This window comes from Squalius cephalus (genome assembly GCF_949319135.1).
Source record: "Squalius cephalus genome assembly, chromosome: 10".
In the NCBI taxonomy this organism is placed as follows: domain Eukaryota; kingdom Metazoa; phylum Chordata; class Actinopteri; order Cypriniformes; family Leuciscidae; genus Squalius; species Squalius cephalus.
Genome location: NC_137131.1, coordinates 7,499,318 through 7,521,015, shown reverse-complemented (window position 1 = coordinate 7,521,015; position 21,698 = coordinate 7,499,318). Strand labels below are relative to the sequence as shown.

Sequence of the window (21,698 nt, the reverse complement as noted above, 5' to 3'; positions counted from 1 at the left end):
TATAATACATTTGTAGTCATTGCTAAAGTGATCTAGGGTATTCATAGGGTGTTATGAAGGGTTTTGTGTTACAGTATTGCATGAGTTCTGACCAGTTGCCAAAGTTCAGAGGTAAAAAAAATATATATATATACAGTATACAAAGATGTGGTTTCTAGGGAGTTGCTAGGCTATTAGAGTGTTGCTAGGTTGTTGCTAAGGTGTTCAGAAATTGGCGGTTTCTTGTAATTCAAAAGATCCCAAACCCAAGTCTAACCATCTTATTTTCACATAGGAGCAAGCATAGCCTTTTGTAAATTTATCAAACTGCTTGTTATGCTGCAAGTCTATAGGACTGTTTTAATTATTTGTCAGCCAGATGAAAATGATCAATTTGATCACTTAAAAATAATAGCACACCTGTTTAAAAAAAAAAAAAAAAAAAAAAAAAAAAAGAGAAGGTGGGAATGGCTTCCTTTGCCTCACCATTCAAAGAGATGGCCTATTGTAACTTAATCTGTAAAATCTCAGATATAAGTACTAAACCTTTGTCCTTCCTTATTCACTCAATCGAGGATAAATCAATGCCCAAAAGGAAGAAAAGATCCTATCTATAGTATTAAAGCAAAAGGCAGGGGACAAGGTGGACCCTGCACCAAGAAAGTCTGGAGTCAAAGCAAGCCAGCCCACATTGTGTTCGCAATGACCACCAACATCCTGGCTTTATCCTGTATTTATGGAACAAGTGATGGCCTATTGTTTCATTGTTTAGTAGAAGACTGACCTATTTTAAACAGCAATACAGTATAACTTCCTGTGTAGAAAAGCCAACGTTTAAACAGACACCGCAGACAGAGAAAGCGCCGATTTATAGACTTCTTCGTAGGGTTCCACTAGAGAATTACGTGATCCTTCATGAATAAAATGAAAATGGCAAAGTAGACTGCATAATGTAAAATTCCATTGAGGCTATTAAGAGCAGAGAATGCCTTAACATCTGCCCGGTGTGAAAGATAATTACGGTGTAATTAAGATCCCTATAGACGGAGTCTCTCAGACCGGTAACCATCACTAAAGCTGCCAAAAGCTAACACTGAGGACTTACCAGCTATGGTAGCTAAACGCTCCGCTGACTGAGTCTATCAAAAGCTTGGGCAAATCCATTAGGTGGATTAATCATATGTTATAGGTTTGAGGAAAGGGCAAACACATTTTCGCCATTAATTATCAAGCAATTGAGTGAGTGTGTAACCACCTTTACAAGGACACACATAATCACAGAACCATAAACGTTCCATCTACTGATTTTCATCTAGGTTTCTAACCGAAACTAAATCCAGGTTTTCCAAGACAGTGAGAAAAATAAGAAACACAATGCCAGCTTACATCTTAAAGGAGACATATCATGCTTTTAAATCGTTCCTTTTTACATATAAATCATACATTTGTAGTCTATATAAAGCGGAACTACAATGCTTGGGTCTGAATTCCTCATTATTATAGCTCCACAGGCCCCTTTTCTACCCCTTTTCTGATGTGCTTCTGAGAGCAACTCGTTTTGGTGCGGTCTCTTTAAATACAATTGAGACACTTCATACCCCGCCCCCTCTCCAGGATGCAGAGGTGACACTCGGTTCAACTCCACCCCGTTCGGCCATTTTTGTAGTTTGATAGCAGAGATACGATTATCACGATTAGATACGATTAGCGGCACAGAAACTTTTTATTCACACGTTATTAACAAAATGTCAACAACGGAAGACTTGTCCAGCCAGCCTTACATGTTCGAGCCAGAGTCGGAGCCGGAGCGAGATGAAAATGAAGACGAACCTGCAGAACAACGTCTTCATATGGATGTATCGCAATGGTGTGTTACTGTATTTACACATGAAACTTTGGTCTTCCGACCTTTTACCACCGTGTCAATTTATTTTGATTAATATGTGTGAGGGAGAGAGAGCAAGACAGCGTCTAGTTTGGAGACGGTGTCTTGTTTACACTTTCGCCTGGCTCCGAAGAGAGAGAGAGAGCGCGCGCGCGACCGGGTCTCTCTCTCTCTGCTCGTTCTTTCAGTTAAACATGCCTGTCACAAGCGCGGCAGTTCATCTACATTAGACGTGTAATGAAGCGTGTGGGTTACTACATCCAACAACCGAACATTTTAACTTACCCTCTCGTAACTTCTGCATCTTTTAGCTTGGACTACAAAATTGCAGCGAGAAATAAAAATGGCGGATTGCTCGAAGTGTTGGGCAGGAAGTCAATGTCCTTATTTGGCAGTTCCGCTGCAAATACTGTGACGTAATAGTTCACAAAACGTCATAGATAACAGAAAAATCGGAACAGGTTGAAAAATAAGGCCAAAACAGAATATAAAGATATCAACGAAGCACCTGAAGAGAATCATTTCAACTTTTCTGTACTTCTAAACACTCCAAATATACAACAAAATGCATTTAAGGGCTAAAAAAGTGGATTTAGCATGATATGTCCCCTTTAAGTTTTAGTCGTTTTATCTTGTTTTGTGTTATTTTAAATCATTTTAAGCTATTTTGTGGCCCTCTTGGAAATTTGCTTAGGCACCCTGATGCGCCCCGACCCCCTGGTTGAGAAACACTGGTCTAAAGTGTTATTTTTTTAGTAAGAAAAATTATTTTAATTTGTACATGCAAGTCTGTGTTTTTCTATGAATATCTCAAATGTTTTAAAGTAACCTCAAATTAAGGAATATGCATATTTGAGGGGATTTTAAAAGTGCGGGAAAGTCATAGAAATGAATAAAATCTGAAGTCATTAAAATTTCTATAATTATTATACATTAATAATATAATATCATAAATAAAATAAAATCATAAACAACATCTGAAACACATTGAGCTACGTGTTAAGGTGGGAAACATGGTCAGACTAGCAAAATCTTCTCTATAAACCACAAAAATGAAGAAAATGTAATCACCAAAATGTTTTTTTTCAAATATTGCTCTGAGAAAACAGTTTAAGTATTCTGTTTATTTTATTGTTTTAAACTTATTCATTGTGGTTTGTTGTGGTTTGACAAAAAAATGTCAATGTAATGTGATGCTTGTTGAGACTGATTGTGTTTTGATCCCCTTAGAGAAGCTGTAATCGTATAATGTTTTCTAAAGACTCTTAATTAAGTTTAAAGGCTACTCAAAAAGCAGCTCTTAAATCCCGTTTTGCCTGCTGTAAAGCACTAAATATAACGGGCAGGCAAAACAATCTCAGATTAGCAGGTTTAAGATGATGTTATGATATCACAAACACAGTTTCGCAATAATCAAGGCTCAACAATAAATAAATAAATAAATATAATCCTTATTGTTAAGCCCTGAGCATGTCTATACAGCCTATTATAAAATATATTATATATATATATATTATTCAATAACAACATATACATATACATACATATATGCATATACATACAGTATATATACACTGCTTAAATGAAAAAAAAAAATTCCTTATTGTTGAGCCCTGATCATGTCTGCACTTCATACTGTGTCTTCATGGGCTCACAATCATGTAATCACAATCAGTTTTTTCACCTCATGGCTTTCAAAATAAACTACAAAAGGGTTTTTCTGTGGATGTGACCAGGCAGGACACTGGGAACAAAGTGTGTGTGTGTGTGTTTTGTGCACATGTCCATCCACCTCAGCACTGTCTGTAATACCGAGGAAAGGAAATTACCACTTCACGGAGCACTTTGGATGGGCTTCCAACAAGTCGAGGGGCGAGATAAATCTCTCATACTTTTATATCTTAAAAGTATTACGGTCAGGAAAGAGAGTGAGTGAGAAGGAAAAAGAAGGACAAAGTGAATGTGTGACAGAGAGTGAGAAAAAGATCCACTCCAAGGCTTCAGAAGCTGTCAGGCTATTAAGGCCACTAATCAATCATCATATTAAAATAATATAACCTCTCTCTTAAAATAACGTATAATTAACCGAATCATTGGCGAGAGGCTACATGGACTGACATCCAATTACTGCCATCAGATTGTTATCTCTGAAAATCACAGTCCTTACAAAACACAGCTATATTACGCATATTACGAGTTTTATCATGTCTGCACAGAACTGAATATACATGCAATTAGATTCTATACAAGTACCACTCACATAAAATGATACATTTGAGACCGCCTTCCAGCTAAGTAGCTCGCTCATGCGCAACAGTATCATCAAAGGCGCCTATGAACCAGCAGAACCAAATCACAGTCTTTCATTCCTAACATCCTAAGCCTATTTAACATGGTTCGTGGTGTCATCGGTGCGGGTGATTGGACAGTCGGGCTGGGAATCGATATAAGGATGCGGGCAGGTCAAGGCCCTTCATCAACCACACAGGAGATCCAAAGCGCAGCATGAGGCAATTGGAAACATATGATAAAAGACTCACAGAGAGCTTGTGGCTAAAGAATCTCTGACCCGAGCCCTGGCCTCCAGTTGTGTGCTGCACCTCAATAAAAATGTAAATATCTCATCTGCTCTGGGCGTCTACTCACTCAGCTGGTGAAGAAGTCAAGAAAACTAGGTCTCAAATAGGGAGCGGGTTACACAAATGCTAATTTCCTTGTCTTTTAAATCACTAATTAGAATAGATTTCGGTGGAGAACAGAAAACAGAAGACACTTTATGAGAAAAAGCAGTACATCTTCAAAAACCACTGCACTCATTAAGAAGAAATATCTTCAAGACAAAGATCACTGCACTGATTTATGCACTGGAAGTTTCTGATTATTAGAAAATGTGAGAGCGGAACCTATGATATTAGGCTTTTTTGAGCAGTGCCATGACTTGCTAACACTGTAAAAAGGTGATCAGTTGACTTAACTTAAAAAAGTGAGGAAACCCGTTGCCTTTAAATTATTAAGTAAATAAACTTCATGTGTAATTGAAAAAATTAAGTTCTTGGCAATTCCAAGTTACTCTGACAAGTAAAAGTTATTCAAGCATAAGAAAATGGGTTGTGATAACTTTTTATTTGAAGTTAAACTAACTTAATTTTATTAAAATTGCAATTACTTAATGTCAAACTACTTAACTTAAAACTAACTCGTTTTTTGGAGTTCTGTCAACTTAATTTGAGGAAACACATTGCCTTGAAAAAATTAAGTAACCACAACTTGTATATGTGTGTTATGGGTGGTTGCTACTGTAGGTGGTCACTTATTAGCCGTAGTAAAGGTCTCTATGACATTCTGGTCATAGTTACCCTCCTTCAATGCCAAAGGGATTGTATAATCTGCCAGGAGAAATTCATCTAGTTTATAAAAGTGATAGCACTTAACACATAGAAAAACCCTATATGAATATGAGTTATATAAAACAAATATGATGACACACTAAGTCATTTTTAAATGTTCTTTAATAACCAATTTTTTTGTGTTTTTTAAAGTCTCAAGTCAAAAACAAAAAAGTCTCACCAAGGATAATTTAATTGATCAGAAATACAGTAAAAACAATAATATTATGAATTACTCTTACTATTTAAATAACTGTTGTCTATTGTAATATATTTTAAAATGTAATTTAATAAAAGCTGAATTTTCAGGATCATTGCTCCAGTCTTCAGTCTCACGTGATCATTCATAAATCATTCTAATATGCTGCTTTGTTAAAGAAACATTGCTTAATATTATCAATTTTGAAAACAGCTGCTAAATATTTTTGTGGAAACAGTGATATTTTTTTTCAGGACTCTTTGATACAAAGAAAGTTTATTTGAAATATAATTAGTTGTACAACATTATATTTAGAAATGTGTTTACTGTCACTTTTGTTCAATTTAATGCTTCCTTGCTGAATATGTATTAATTTCTTTAAAAAAAAAGAAAACATACTAACCCCAAACTTTGTGAATTGATAAGCCGTTATAACACGATAACAATAATTATCTACTTCGTATATTGTGCATATCTGCTACAAATATGTTAAATGTATCATGTAGAGCTTTAAGAGTTGTTTACATTTTGATGCCAGATGTGATGGTCATGATCAAATAGACATGAATGTCAAAAATGACTATGCAAAATGAGTAAAAGAAGGACTAAAATGGGAGGAGGGGTGACGTCCCTCCTGAATCTTTCCCCTGCTGACAACATACTGCTGACGAAGCAGATACAAGCACACACACCGACCTCAGAATTCTAGAATAAAAGACAACAGATGCGGAATCATACCGTATCCATATCTAAAGGTGTCTAGTAAAATCATCATGGCTTTATATTTGAATTCCAACCACGGAAAGGAATTACAAACTGTGGGGAGAGATGCCAGTGTTTTATTAGCCATATCTGGGTCTAAAAGGTGTGTTACAACAGAAGTGTACAAATCTTCCTGGGAACTAAAACTTTAAAACACTCTATTAAAGCGCTTGCCCACAGTCAAAACTCCAGTCCAGTTTAAAAAGACTGTAAAATGCACGCTAAAGTGAGCCAGTGACATATGTAAAAGTCACAACCATCTATGGATATGAAATATTGATCTGGATCACTGCTTCCCATTATTTTTAATGCTTCCTGCGTATTGATTTTTTACTCTCTGCTTTAAATTAAATGCTTTACAGACTCTTTGTATGCAGGTCAGGGATTTGGTGATGGGTGGATAAGAATGGCAGAGGAGTAGAGGGCTTCTTTTCTGATTTTATTGTGCCGACTGCCTTTCAATCACACAGGAAAGGACTCCTCATTAGAGAGAGCGAGAGTGTAGCAACAAAGACTGAAGGGCAAGGTAGAGCATTGAAAATCCAGTGTCTTTTGACAAGAGGCCCTTGATGGATACTGGTGTCGAGCAGAAGCTTCCTGTGGTGTCAGCCAGAAGAGATGATAGACACTACCCACAGGGGTTGGGGATCTTTGACCTTTTGCACGTGCCCAGTGGTGCACACACTCGCAAAGTTACCACTTCACATCTGATATAGTTTTAACACATCAACAAACGCCCAGGAGCGTGTAGCTCAAGGGTGTGCTTTAAATTTGACACAAAACCTGCTCAGACGTGAACTGTTGACATGCGACTGACTGTGGTAATGCCCCTTGCATAAACACACACACACACACACGTCTACAGAGAAGGGTAGATACTGACAAATTGTAATTTGCAGTTAATAACCTACTACATGACAAAACAAAATAGTAATATAATGTATTACAGTACATATTTGAGATAATATACTGTAATCTGACTACTTTTTGAAAATTTTTAGATTACTTTTGACCTAACTTATCTTGTAAAATCTTGTACCATATCGATTTAAAAATACAAAGAGAAATTAGACCTGGGCGATTAATCGTTAAAAATAAAAATAGCGATCTTGAATTCAAATACCCACACAAACTCATTCTTAAATGACAATGATATGCTATTGTCTATTAAACCTTTGACAAAATCACACTGGAACATTCAAATTTGCGTTTGTGCTGCCATTGACCTAGAGAAAGGAGTATTTCTATCAAGGTATGAAACCGTCTTTTCATCCATCGTTATTTTCGTGTCACAAATATTCAAATGATCACAGAAGTACTGACATAAAAGTTTGTAGTTTTGATATAAACACACAATGGAAGCGATCAAAATAGAGCTTCAAACAACGATAGTATCGATTATATTGTTATGCCAGTAGGTGGCGACACGTGATTTATTCGTCATTGAATCATTCATTCAAACTGATTTTTTTTTTATAATTCATTCAAATTAATCAAACATTTCAGATAGACTGCAGCAATTAACATTTTGTCAGAACCTGTAGTAAATTACATGTTATTTTGTTTAGTTGTCTATTCAGAATCGTGATCTCTATTTGAAATGATTGATTTCTGTAAATGCATTGGTCAAATCATCTCCATTTTCAATGTAATTACAGCTACTTGACTTTAGTGGCTGGTCTGTGTGTACAATTCCACAAATCTAAAAGAATTTCCAAACATACAGGGGTTGGAGAATGAAACCTAGTTTCAGACCACAATAATTTATTAGTCTGGTGTAGGGCCTCCTTTTGGGGCCAATACAGCATCAATTCATCTTGGGAATGACAGATACAAGTTCTTCACAGTGGCCAGAGGGATTTTGATCCATTCTTCTTGAAGAACAGTGGCCAGGTCACTATGTGATGCTGGTGGAGGGAAACATTTTCTGATTTGCTCCTCCAAAATACCCAAAGTGGCTCAAAAATATTTAAATCTGGTGACTGTACAGGCCATGGGAGATGTTCAACTTCACTTTCATGACCATCAAATTATTCTGTCACAAGTCTTTCTGTGTGTTTTGCACGCCAATCAAGCACAGAAGAGAAATGCCATGATATAGCAGCCCAAACCATAACTGATCCACCCCGTGCTTCACTCTGGACAGCAACAGCTGGGTGTTAAGCCTCTTTGGGGCTTCTCCACACAGGAACTCCCATGGATGTGGGAAAGACAGTGAAGGTGGACTCATCAGAGAACAATACATGTTTCACATTGTCCACAGACCAAGATTTGCACTGTTGGTACCATTGAAAAATCTGGCATTGGCACAAGTGACCAAAGGTTTTGCTTAAGCAGTCCGACCACAAACATTGACTCTTTGAGCTCTCGATGAACAGTTTTGGTGGAAACAGGAGAGTCGAAAAGTGCGTTCAATTCTGCAGTTGGGCAGCAGTGGTTTTATGTTTTTTGGATACAACCTGGGTTAGTACCTGGACAGACAGCTTTCTCTTGCGTCAACAGTTACCCCTGTTGGATGAGGTTCATGCCAACATTACCCATAGCTCTCGATACACCACAGAGACTTGCTGTCTTGGTTACAGATGAGCCAGTGAGACGTGCACCAACAATTTGTCCTCTTTTGATATGTCATCCATTATGCTGTGTGGATTTCAATATTTTATGTACAGCTGTGCTATTCCTCTGCTAATTCAACCTTCACACTCGGGTCTTACTGATGGAATGTAAAATCAATGAAGAACGGCCAACAGGCCGCACATATATAGGCATGAAACCTCCAACACTATATTGGCCAGTGTTTCAGTTTCATTGTCCAACCCCTGTATATAAGCATTAAGCAATAGGCTTTTTAAGATAGGAAAACTTAAAAGATAAATAAAGAATTATGCATTATACAACATATTTTAATACAATTACAAGTACACAATTTTTGGAACCTGATAACCTAATCCAGATTACATATAATCAGTTACTACTACCCAGCAGTGTTTGTCATGGTGGGGACTGGGGGTGGGGACCTTCAATGATATTCTGCATTTTTACATTTTCATCAAGACATTATATAGTATGTTTTAAGCTGTTATATTTGGTCTCCACAATGCAAGCAAAATCAGAGCCACACAAACAATATATAATTCAAATGGAATTCAAAAACAAAAATAATTATATAATCGGAAATCCCAACCCTTCCTAAAACAAATAATGAAGTGCCCTTTCATTTCTGAGAAGCTTGGGAGAAGACAATGGGGACGGCCTTGGGTCAGAAGTGCCCAGTGGCCAGCCTCTCTTCAATAAGAATAAAACATCTGTTCTGATTTTGATGTCAAATGTAACTTCTCATAAACCATTACGCAAGCTGATGTAACAGGCTGTTACCATTAGAGGTTATCTTAACTTGCAATTTAACCATTGCCCTACATACAGACCATCTCAGCTTCTATAGAAATATGATACCGCTAATAGAAGTACAAGGACAGGATCTTTGAGTGTACAAGAGCGAGTGTCTGTATAACAAAAGCTAATGAGGGCTGGGACAGGAAAAGGAAACACTGAATTGCGATGTCCGCCATGTTCCGTTCATCTGCTCACCCACACAGACTATTATCTATGAGTAATAAAGGATCAACACATTTTCAAGCCTATATTTCAGTGCTGTTACGGCAGTGGCGAAAAGGTCTGTTTGTTCAATGTGTTATGTTCCATTATTCCAGCCAGACTTATTGCTTGGGATGCCTTTTGATGTCAAGAGTGTCCAAGAGCAACAGATTAAAAGGGAAATTTGGCATATGTGAAGTTCAAAAAGAATTGCCTTTATAACTTCTCTCTTGGCTGTAATGGCTGACATGATTCATTATGATTCAGTACAATGGTAATGTGATGATAATGCAATTAAAATCATATTCTCACATCATATATCCAGATAATTATGAAATATAGGCCTAATAAAAGCGCATATTCATGGGCATCAAATAAATGTAATATTGGTCAGCTACTAATCTAAATATTTAATAGTCCCCTTCAATGTCTATGATTGTTACAGCCCTGGTTAGGAAAACCAGTTGATACAACTTGGTAACTGAATCAGATTTACACTAAATATGTCACTAACATTTGAACACAGCAACTATTTACATGCTTAAACCAGCCTAAGATGATTTGTTGATCTTAGCTGGTCTTCCCATCTGGTCAAGATGGTCTATTGGCTGGTATTTTTCACATGGTCAGACTGGCCGCTAAAAACCAACTTAGCCTGGTATGCTTTTATATATATATATAATATTTTATATGGAAGACTTAATTTAAGGCAGCAATTAAACAAGTTAAATCTAAGTGGTACTAAATATAAAATGAGAGAATTTGCAGGTGATGAAATGCATAGAAAACAAAGATGCTGTTGTAATGATAAAACATCTGCAATCCATCTGTTCAGAAACTGGATGAACTTCTTAAAAACTTCACACACAAAAAAGGGCATTTTTCTACGATTCAGATTAATTTCATATGCACAAGAATACAAGACATGCACGCGAATTACTGAACGCTAATCTTTCAGCCTGATATAAAAAGCCAGAAATAAAATATAATTTAAGATTCAATTAATTAAACGAATCTAAATAAATGGAATAAATTAAATAAAATTGTTAAATAAAATAAAAAAGAATGCAAACAAATTGCATAAATTAAAAATAAAATAAAGTAAAAAAGGAAATAAAACATTTTATTGATAGAAGTCAATTCTATGAGTTTCTGGATACCATTCATCATAGCCTGGATGACATCACCTTGGTAACAATCAAGTCCGCGAGACCAGGCGAGCTCTTACTAAAGCCTTTACTTCTGTCACAAAGCACTAAACTGACCTTCGATCATATGCGCACCTTTTAAAAACAGTGAATTATAGCAGCAACAGTTATGATCATTTTGCTTTGCAATGCACGTACATAATCACTCTTAATGCCTTATGATCTCTGACGCTGATCGACACGAATGCACCTGCCCATTGAACAGAACTTTTTGCAGAGAAATCTCCCACAATCACCGATCCGATAATAAAATATTAACCACAAAGGCCTCTCTTACCGGGATGACAGCTGATGGGTTGGATGAGAAGCGCTGATAAAGTCAAACACAACATCCCTAAACGACACGATCCTCGCAGTCTCCACATGTCCAAATGCGCAATTAGAGCTACACGGAATGGCGGATCAAATTGAGCGTCAAGGAAGGAAACACACTAACTTGACTAACCAAAATAATTAAGAGTGACCAAGGCGATTTTAATGACCGGCGACAGATCTTGTGCCTGTTTCGTGGGACATTTCGGACAGCCCACAATCCGCGCACACTTCTGCTCTCTGTGGCGTCCTTTACATTCTCTTTACATTCTCAAGTTAATCCCAACCGGAGGCACTTTCAGTGGCTCGTGCTCGTTCGGTTCCTTTGCTGTACAGCGGCTCTCTCTCTCACGCGCGCGCGCTCGCATCTACAAAGTCACTCGCTTCAATCACATTCAGCGCGGTCCGCTTCTCTATCCAGGAAGTTGTGCATAAGAGCGTTTCGTGTTTGGCCAGAGGAATTAGTTGAGAAATCAAAGCCCTGCCCTCTGGATCCTAGCGCCGAAGGCTGTGGTTCTGTACGACTGCCGAAGAAAGACGAGGATTGGTTACTGGAAGCTGAAGCACAGGACTGTTCTTCTCAGTGTGTCTTTCTAAAACAGTTAGTTCCTGTCCTGTAATCTGATTGGTCAAAGCGGCGTTCCAAGCATGCATATTTAGTAGGGTCGATGACGTGACGGTTTTTCTTTTTTTTTTTTTTTTTGGGGGGGGTCTGGATTAATGATTTTAAAAAAAACTTTTCTATAATGAAAATGAAGTAATTTAGATTTTTTTTGTGGGGCTTAATGTAAAAAAAAAACCATAATCTTAATATAAATTATATTTATATTTTATTAATATATATATTAATAAATTAATATTTATTTATATATATATATATATATATATACAAACACAATTATTCAAATATTTTGATCTTTTTATGAAAAGGCTTGTTTTTCCAGGTCAAATTGAGTAACTAAAAACTTCTTGATAAGTGTCTTTACTCAAAATTCATGATAAAATATATATATTTTTACCATTGTTCATTATTCTATTGCTAGTTACAGCACTTCATATTTTTAGTCATTCAACCAACTTATTTGTTTAAAATGGTACAAAAAGGTACGAAAGCAGTATGAATATAGATCTATAAGAACTTATAAGGGTTTAAGAGTTTCACATTCTCTGGTTAGTAATTTTGGAAATGAAAATTCAGGACTGGAGCTGGAGAAGTGATTACGGTATCCTTTAAGTGGGAAATTTTTGTCGCTCCACTCCACTCATATCTACTGTTCCAGACCTGCTTTCACTCTGTGTGTTGTTAACCACGGTCGGCATACCATTTCAGTGCAACAGCACTGTGAGATATTGCCTAATTGTACGCTTCTGTACTGTTGGGACAGCTCTTTATTTGTATACTGACATATCATATCAACCATATTTATTTCCATCTAATTTCATGAACCAAAGGATTTCGGGACATCGTTTTATATCACGTCACCGTCAGCAGAACTCAATAGACATTGCATTGTCATTCAGCCATACACTCTTCACTGGGAGACGGGAGAGTCAAAATTGCCCTGGAATGTAGACAGGAGGTTTACACGGCATATTCTGTGCTTCTCAGATTTCACCAGTCCTCAAATGTCCCACTTGCCGACAGTTCAGTTAAAACACTGTGCAGCAATATTCAGTTATCCTGTCAGAAAAGCCATAGCTTCTATCCCTGCTCCACAGTCCGGCCTCAGACGCGGTCGCTCTCCAAGGTGCTGAAAGTTTGCCAAGCTGTCATGCATTATCCATGGTGCTGGCGACTCCCCTTTCACGACAGTGTCACTTATTAGGAGACTGTATGTATCCTCTTTTGTAAATCACTGTGCAGTTGTTACCTTACACAGATATTTTTACTCGAGCTGACCTTTCTTTCACTGGTATAACCTAATGTTTATTATTTTTGACTAAAATAAAAACAGTTTATTTGTATGTTACCACAGGAAACACATTTAAAGTTTGCCTTAAATAGTGTAGCTCTACATTTGAGTATTAGATGAAGACTTCTTTATTCACTTTAACACTTTACAATAAGATATCATTTGTTAAAGTGCCCCTATTATGCTATTTGAATAAATAAAAACACTTTAATTTTCTCATAATATACATTGCACATCAGTCTCAAACCGATTTGTTCGAAGATTCAGTCTCCCGAAACCCCTCCTTACCGAGAGCTTACTCTGCTCTGATTGGTCAGACGGCCCAGTCTGTTGTGATTGGTCTACCGCTTACAGCACATGTTGGAACCGAAACGCCCATAGCTGTATTTCAGCTCTGAAGGCTTCCTCGGGGCTTGATATACAGTGATATGAACAATGCCTTTTGTTTTACCGTATCAATTCCAGAGCGAGTCCTCGTCCTTTTAAAGTGCATGTAAAGTGGATTCGCAGGGCAAAAAACAGCGTCTTCTCGACATGTCGACCGCACGAACCAAACTCTTCCAAGCCTCAGCTACAACTAAGTTTGGCGGTCATTCACAGGCAGCCAATTAAGGCCATAGGCTGGCATTATGCAAACTTGTTACATAAGTATATAACAGGAAGTGAGACTGGAATTGCTTACGACTCGTTTCAGCAGTTCAGAATTGATTCTTTCTTTTAGAAGACAATGACTTTATTTGTTGTGCACTTTGATCTTAAAACTTCAAAAACAGCTATATTACACTATATTATATTACTGCATGAAAGGTAATATTCAAAAAAGCATAAAGGGACTTTAACATTACTTCAAGAATTAACTTACATGTCTGTATTAGTAAATGTTATTAAATAAATAAATGCTGTAGATTTATTGTTCATTCTTAGTTCAATTTAACTAATGTAGTTCATTAATGAAGCCTTATTCTAAAGTGTTACCTTGTATTTTTTTATTATTATTAATTTTTTTTTTTTTTATCCAGAAAAACATAACATTTCACATGAGAACGAATTAATTTTGTCATCTTTGTTGTGAGGTCAAGATCTGAGAAAGCTCTCATGGGCCAATGGTTCTCCATCACCCTGTCAGAGCTGTGAGTTGAATACATTATCGCTAATTATCACTCCAAGGTTTTCTCACCAGTGCTCAAAGCCCATGTGTTTTTGTGAGACTCTGGTTTTCTCCTAAGACAGTCACAAAAACGGCTACGGGACAGGGAACAGCAGGGGAGTTTGGGAGAACTGCCCAGCTGGACTTTAATTTGAAGAATCTGATTAAATTCGGTATTTAATTACCCTTCTCTCAGAGGAGCTGTTGGGGATTGTCACAGTGTTTTGAGCGTGTAGGGTGTGAGCCATCTGCCTGTACCTCTGGAGCACTCTCTGGTGACCCCTGCAAAAAGAGGAAGAAATCATTTTCTCTTTCACTTCTCGGCTCTCTCTCTCACACACACACTCACCCCCCGTCCTTTATATATAGCAACTCTTTATAATTTTTTTCAGTTGATTTCACATGTTGACAGTTGCTGCATAATATATGGTGGAGTGCATCAATTATGTAGCATTTATTCAGGCAACAACTATACACTATGTGAAATTCATTGAATCAGTGCAACCCTGCACATTGTAAATCTCAGACATAGTCATAACTCACTGTTATGTACGCCAAATAATTCTTCCCAAAGGGGTCCTGCGCACATAGTTTATGGCACAGAGTGTGAAAAACATATAAAAGGATATAGAAAGTGCATGACTGGATTTGGTGGCATTCATAAAAGTTTAAATACTCAGGTCAAAAAGGAAGTGCTAAAGAAAATCAAGGGCCCACTTGAATCCAATGATACTTCATCGCATCATGCATTTTATATAATGGCATTTACTGATCAAAACTTCTCGTAGCCACTTTTCTTTGCGGCATGGCGCAAAGAAAACCACGCGCAGAAATGGCTTCGAGAAAGAAAGAAAAAAGAGCTTGGCCATAAAAAGAAAAAAGTGATTGCCTATTCACCTTGACATCAATGTGGCCTGCAATTAAAATATGAAACAGCTTTAAAAAGACAGAGAGACCCTTTTGAAGATGAGCATTCGATGAGGACCAGCACAGCGATTCAACACTAAGGTCATTATACGATTGGGAAAGGCTCAAGTCAACGTAACAGAAAGACATGTTAGAAAATTCTTAATGATGTTCGAATGATTCCGAAACCAAAGGGGGGCGGCTTGTTTTTTTTTTCTTTCCATGAATTATTATCTTGCCTTTCCCTTAGTGCTGATACTAATCAAAAACAGACGTGAAACCCTTATTAAGGACTTATCTGAATGTATCTTGGCAATCAGTCTGCCTCAACTCCGAGAGGGATATTTATGCAAATTGGATGCTTTGTCACCACGGTTTGTCATACATTATTTGTGAACTTCATAAAGAGCGCGGTTGCGGATGAAAATGTCTATAGCTTCTGGACGGCTGCATAATAACGCAGCCTATTTGTGAAGCCTAAGGTATCACGGCCAAAATATGCATTTCTTCTGGTCTGAGATATGCACACGCATCAGCTTAAACGGAAAATGCCCCATTTGCATATATATGCAATTTAACATATTACATCATCACACCAGTGCATTCAATCCGCAGGAAAATCTACTTATCAGAACAGCATCCACATTCCGAGACACTAACCTGAGGAGGCTTGTCAAAATAAGTAGGAGATAAGAATAGGAGCTTTTCCTCTGCTTTCACAAGCCATAGCCCTTAATTAGGCCATTTTGGGATTAGGGAATTTGAATTTCAGCAAAAATCTGCTGTGCCACTGCTGTTCCAAGACTGTTTTACATTTCTGCTTCAATGTGCCAATAGCCCTAGGCAGTGTGAGTTAAACATTTAGAAGGTACTGACTCCCAGACTTAGTCGTGATATGATATAGAGAGAGGTTAACCCAAAGAAGAAAGTATGAGGGCCAAGAAAGATGGCTTGTAAATTGAAGAGTAATATACTGTGTCAGTTTAGAAGCTGTGTTGGCATGGTATTACTTTTTTTTACATAAAAAAGCATTTGTCATCCAGTAGCTCTAGCAATTCCAAGGTCATGGGCTTGAATTCCAGTGAATGGATGAACTAATACAACGTCTACCTATCCATCCATGCTTTTTCTGAAGTCTGAACTTTTGTTGCCAGGTGACTGCATAATTGAGTTGACCCTATTTTCCAATTGAGTTTGTGCTTAACTGATTTGATGAGCACTAGCCAATGGGATTAACACTTGCGCCGTAGTCCCGCCCACTGCTCAAATAGCCAGCATTCAGATGCAAAATAAACTTCTTAATTTATAATCATTTTTCCTCAAAAAGTTGGGAGAAGAATTCATTTCAATTATAATGGTTCCTGCGCACAAGATGTGCATGTATGTATCATGCAATGCGCAAAGAGGTAGTTTGGAAGAACAGCCCACCCGATTCATTTGAACGAGTGAGTCGTTTACGCTGACATAACCTGATAACTTGTATGTCGATGATTCAGACTAGTTTAATTCGACTTCATTTCATAATTGATGAATTTTGCAACATCAACACTTTTACTGAAACAACTTTAAACCAACACAAAATTAATAACGACGCTATTGTCTTCTGTAGAGCTGCTTATAGCTGAATCACACACTTTTCATAACTAATGAACTGTACACAGTTATTGAACTGAACTGAAATGATTAAACACCGAACTGTCTTTTTTAGAGCTGCTTTAAAGCAGAATTCGATCATTGATCGTTATGTAATGTTCATCACTGTAAAGCCGCTTTGAAACAATCTCTATTGTATAAAGTGCTATAAAAATAAAGGTGACTTGACTAAAAGAATCAATACAAATTATGATTCTAGACACCCAACAGAGAATGCTGTATGTGCATCTTCATTGCTTAAATATTATGCTTCGTTGATTAAACATTGCAGATTTTCATAACACTATTCTGCTACTTAATCAATACAGTAGCTTGTATCCTAAAAAGATACACGATTTAAAAAGTAGCGATGGTAGGCTACTGCAGATCACATAACTGCTGCCACATGCATAAATGTACAATGTACAATACAATAAATGTACAAAGCATTTGGCAGTGCACCACGGATCATTTAAAATTGCTACAGTAAATAGCCAAGTGTGATAAAGCGAGAAACTAAAAATAGGACTATATGGACTTACAATGAATAACTTTAGCCGGCTAAAGGTCAGAGGTTTCGTGAATGGTGGAACATCAATGAATCTATAAGCTCTGTTAGTGTCATCTCTTCCGAACACCCTTTCCTCTCTTTTCCCACCCCTCGCCACCCCTAAAGCAATCTCTCTGTTTGTCAATATCTGTAACCATCAGTTCTCCCAAGGACATGCGAATAGGAGGGTCAAATGCTGCCGCTCAACCTAATTATGCTGATGGCGGCAGGCAGCTAAAAGCCGGAAGGTTGTTAGCTTCCACAAAAGTCCCTTTACTGTCCTCTGAACGGACACTCAGCATTGAGATTTCAATATGTTTGCTGTGCCAAATGGGCCCGCTGGGGATGATATACAGTGTGAGACAACATCAGAATCATCAAAGGAAATGTCTGTCGAATGCGCAATCAAAAATGCTGAGCTGATTTAATTTTATTAACTCGAAATGCTGTGATACACATATGAATAAATCAATATGCATGTAAATGGAGCTATGAATATATATATTTTTTAAAACACACAGTTGCATTTGCACATTTTGAAAGCTGTGGCTCATACTTTCTGATGAAAAACGGCCCATTTAAAAGAATCAGAGGCATTTGATAGAACTCCACTATAAATCAGTTTAATAGCATGTGACTGCTTGACCAAACCTTTGATATATGACTACAGGACCTTTAGCCACAACTCCTCCGTGTCTACAATGGGTTCAGTTTTCTGGATCTGTAGAACCGCACCATGACACGTACATTGCGTTCTGAAATGAGAAAAATTATTCAGTGAAATTACAGTGAGTCTAAAATTGAAATGAGGACAAAATGTTACAAAAAAAGACTCTAGAGTGGTAGTCTTTAGTTTATATATCTATATATAAATCATGACAGACATTACTTGGTAATGTCAACCCCCCATATACCATATCTTGAACAGATTCATAACATCATTTATGTAAAAATGAATAATGAAGATGAATCATTCATTTGAATAATTCACTTTTCATTAACTGAACTCAATGTCTGCAATGATGTGATGTGATTTGCCTGAGAGAATTGGATCTTGTCTCTGCAAAACCATTCTATTTTATCCAGCCTTTTCCACTTTATCAGTGTATTAAGCAGAACTGATTGGAACACCTGCTTGGAGGTTGCCATTGTCACCCTGACCCGGCCAACAAGGTCAGATGAAACCGTCCATTCTTTTCCCTCCAAATACAACTAAAAGAAAGTTGAGGAAAGCCATGTTTATGATTTTTTCGAATCTAGGACATTATGCATTGTTAATGTGCAATCTATATTTGTTTATGACTGCACTTGGAGGAAATGAATAATGGATGTTGTACTTGTATTCCCTATTGAAAATAAACAGCTCTAAAAACAATTAGCACCTCAAGTAGAGATGAGAATAAAATAGCCTGAGGGACAGTCATCGTTCTTCACTTGAGTTTAGCAGATATATTCCTGTACTCTTACCTTTATTTTAACTAGTAGCATGTGATCAGCATCCATGTTTCCTAAAAGACATCAAACAATACAATTTTATGGTTAGGGATAGGCTTAAATTATTGAACAACCCATCTTAACAACCATTTCCCTCCCTAATTTCCAGTGTAACAGTCACCACACCGTATTTATGATAATTCAATGGGATTTGCTCCTGCAGGCTAAAATTACTAATACTATACTTACATAATAATTCCCATATACAATTGCATTTGTAAGTGGCCAAAATTGAAGAACTTTGCTCTTTATTGTTTAATTTGTTACTTTCAAGCATCATTCAGCATACTGTGTAGGACAAGCAGAAGAACTTTAAACACCCAGTTTATCAGCAGAACTGAGCTTTTTGGCCCCATTATGACACACCATTTTCTACCCATCATCCACTTTATTAATTATAAAACTCGATGACTGTATACTTTGAGAAAAAGCACCACCTGCTCTGATAGGATTTTTTTGTGGGCCAACACATTCTAAGACAAACTGTTCATCTCTGAACATTAGCCATGGCAGTTCTTCAATAAGCTTATAATTATAATAGATGGTGTTTGTCTGTTCTGAATCAATTGATTAGTGAATTGTGGTGTATTGTATTAACGCAGGAGTGTGGCAGATTATAAATCACTGAAACAAGATCACATTTCAGGTTTTGCTGCCATATTTCCTCTGCTGCAAAACGAAAATTCAGCTATTTAATAGCAGTGCTGCATGGTTCAGTATGAATTATTACATCTAGCATTTTAATATTGCTGTTATAAAATCAAACTGTAACATTATCCTGTCATTAAGAAGATGAAATTTAGGATCTTACCTTCTGATGCAGTACAAGTACACGTCTAATTTCTGATCTGACATTTTGCTTTTGTTGTAAAGCAGATGCTAAAAATTTGGCCACTTATAAATGAAGAATGAAGCACCTGGGTGAGAAAGAAAAGAAAACCTATACATTTCCTTCTAGCTTTATACTGACAGAAGAGCACTTCCCCTCTACCCCCATCTTTTAATCATCTAATTTCTGCCAGACTCTCAATTACATGTGACAGTTGGCTTTCTGTTTGAACGAGGGCCACTTTATCTTTGTATGTCATGGTTTGTTAATCACATCTTTCTTCTATTCATGTCCAACCAGTTGAACAAAATCAAGAGGGAGGTCTACACAATCAAGAAAGCTATTTCAATATTTAAATGAATTGTTAAACTGAATTTTTCTGGCTGCTACTTTTGCCCCTTTTGCAAAGGTGTCCATCACACCACTAAAAGCAATAGAGCATTCAAATTCCTTGCACATTTTAAAGGGGTGGTATAATGCCCCTTTTTACAAGATGTAAAATATGTCTCTGATGTCCCCAGTATGTGAAGTTTTAGCAAAAAATACCCCACATATCATTTTTAATAGCATGTTAAAATTGTCCATTTTTGAGGGTGAGCAAAAACGCGTTGTTTTGTGTGTGTCCCTTTAAATGCAAATGAGCTGCTGCTCCCGGCACAGAGGACGGAGCTTCAAGAGCTTGTGTCCTTCCTTAGCAGCTTGCAGACACACACTAAAATATCAGAAACTGTTCTGCCTTTTATGTTCAAACTGGAGTCAGACAAAGAAGGAGAGACTCAAGAAGATGTGACTAACATCTAGATTGCAACAGGAAGCTTCTGAATGGTTAGTTGATGAATTTATGTAGCTGATGTTGAGTTAACTATCTCCAAGTCATTGATTAGCATATTCTGTCATGATAACCTATAAATCGCTTGTTTGGGAACTGTTGTACGATGCCAACAGAGCGACATGCATGCATTTGTGTCTGTATTGCAATACATGTGAAAAGACAGATGCGACAGCTTGAGCAGACTCCCAAATGTGCTCTACTACAACAACTCTTCCTCTTCTCATGGACTCAACCCCTTTGCTGCGTGTTCCCGGGGGCGGGGTTTATGTAAATTTTAGGGTTGGTGATGTCACTAACCAAGAAGGAAGCTGGTGTAGTCCCTATCAGCCGTTTGTTGTAGTCCTTAAAAAGCCATTTCTGTAAAAGAAAATATCTCCCTTTGCTTTGAACTTTGAGCATTGTAACTTTGCAGATGTTGTTTATGCTCAAACAGCAACATTACACACTAACTAAAGTTAGAAAAGTGAAATTATAATCAACCACCGCTTTAAGTTTAGCAACAACAAATACATTGTGAATTTATATTGCTTTTATACAATAAACAAAAAGGTAATTCTAAGAGACATACATTTTAGAAATTTGCTTTGTCTAGTTTTTGCTCCGTCAATGAAAATATGACCAAACAAAGCCACAACAGAATTAACCATTTCTGTATACATTTGCATATGCATGTTAAACGAAAACAATTAATGAAAATGTCCTAGACATGTTTTAAAATGTGCCTTTGGCAGTATATTTTCAGCAGCCCATTTCTAAAACTTCAGTTCCCTTTTTGAGTCACTTCATCAAATTTATGATAGTAATGAAAAATCTTATTTTAGGCTATTTCTGTTGCAATATATTTCTAACAACGCACACAGTAGTGGTGTTCTTAAATGAATGTGTTTGAACAAATCATTTAATGATTCAATGACTCGCTCATGAAAACAGTTGATTGTTTCCTTCCTGAATAAATCTTTTTTTTTTTCAATCAGTTGAGTATATGATTAAATGACTTAATCAAACTAAACACTAAACAGTCATTTGTTTCATAATAAATTGGAATCAATTGAGTTATTCACTGACTCACT

At 37.0% G+C, this 21,698-nt stretch overlaps 1 protein-coding gene and 1 long non-coding RNA gene across 2 annotated transcripts in view; both read right to left on the bottom strand.

The window, feature by feature from the left end:
• ca16b (carbonic anhydrase XVI b) overlaps nt 1-11,941 on the bottom strand; it is a 90,131-nt gene extending 78,190 nt beyond the window's left edge. The window contains exon 1 of the mRNA XM_079883993.1: nt 11,291-11,941. Within this exon, the coding sequence (XP_079740119.1) occupies nt 11,291-11,378 (88 nt within the window). The 5' untranslated portion in view covers nt 11,379-11,941. The remainder of the gene's footprint in view (nt 1-11,290) is intronic.
• Nucleotides 11,942-18,169: 6,228 nt separating this feature from the next.
• The window catches only part of LOC307165920, a 30,903-nt gene continuing 27,374 nt past the window's right edge, over nt 18,170-21,698 (bottom strand). The window contains exon 3 of the long non-coding RNA XR_013822555.1: nt 18,170-18,228. This is a non-coding gene — a long non-coding RNA (uncharacterized lncRNA). The remainder of the gene's footprint in view (nt 18,229-21,698) is intronic.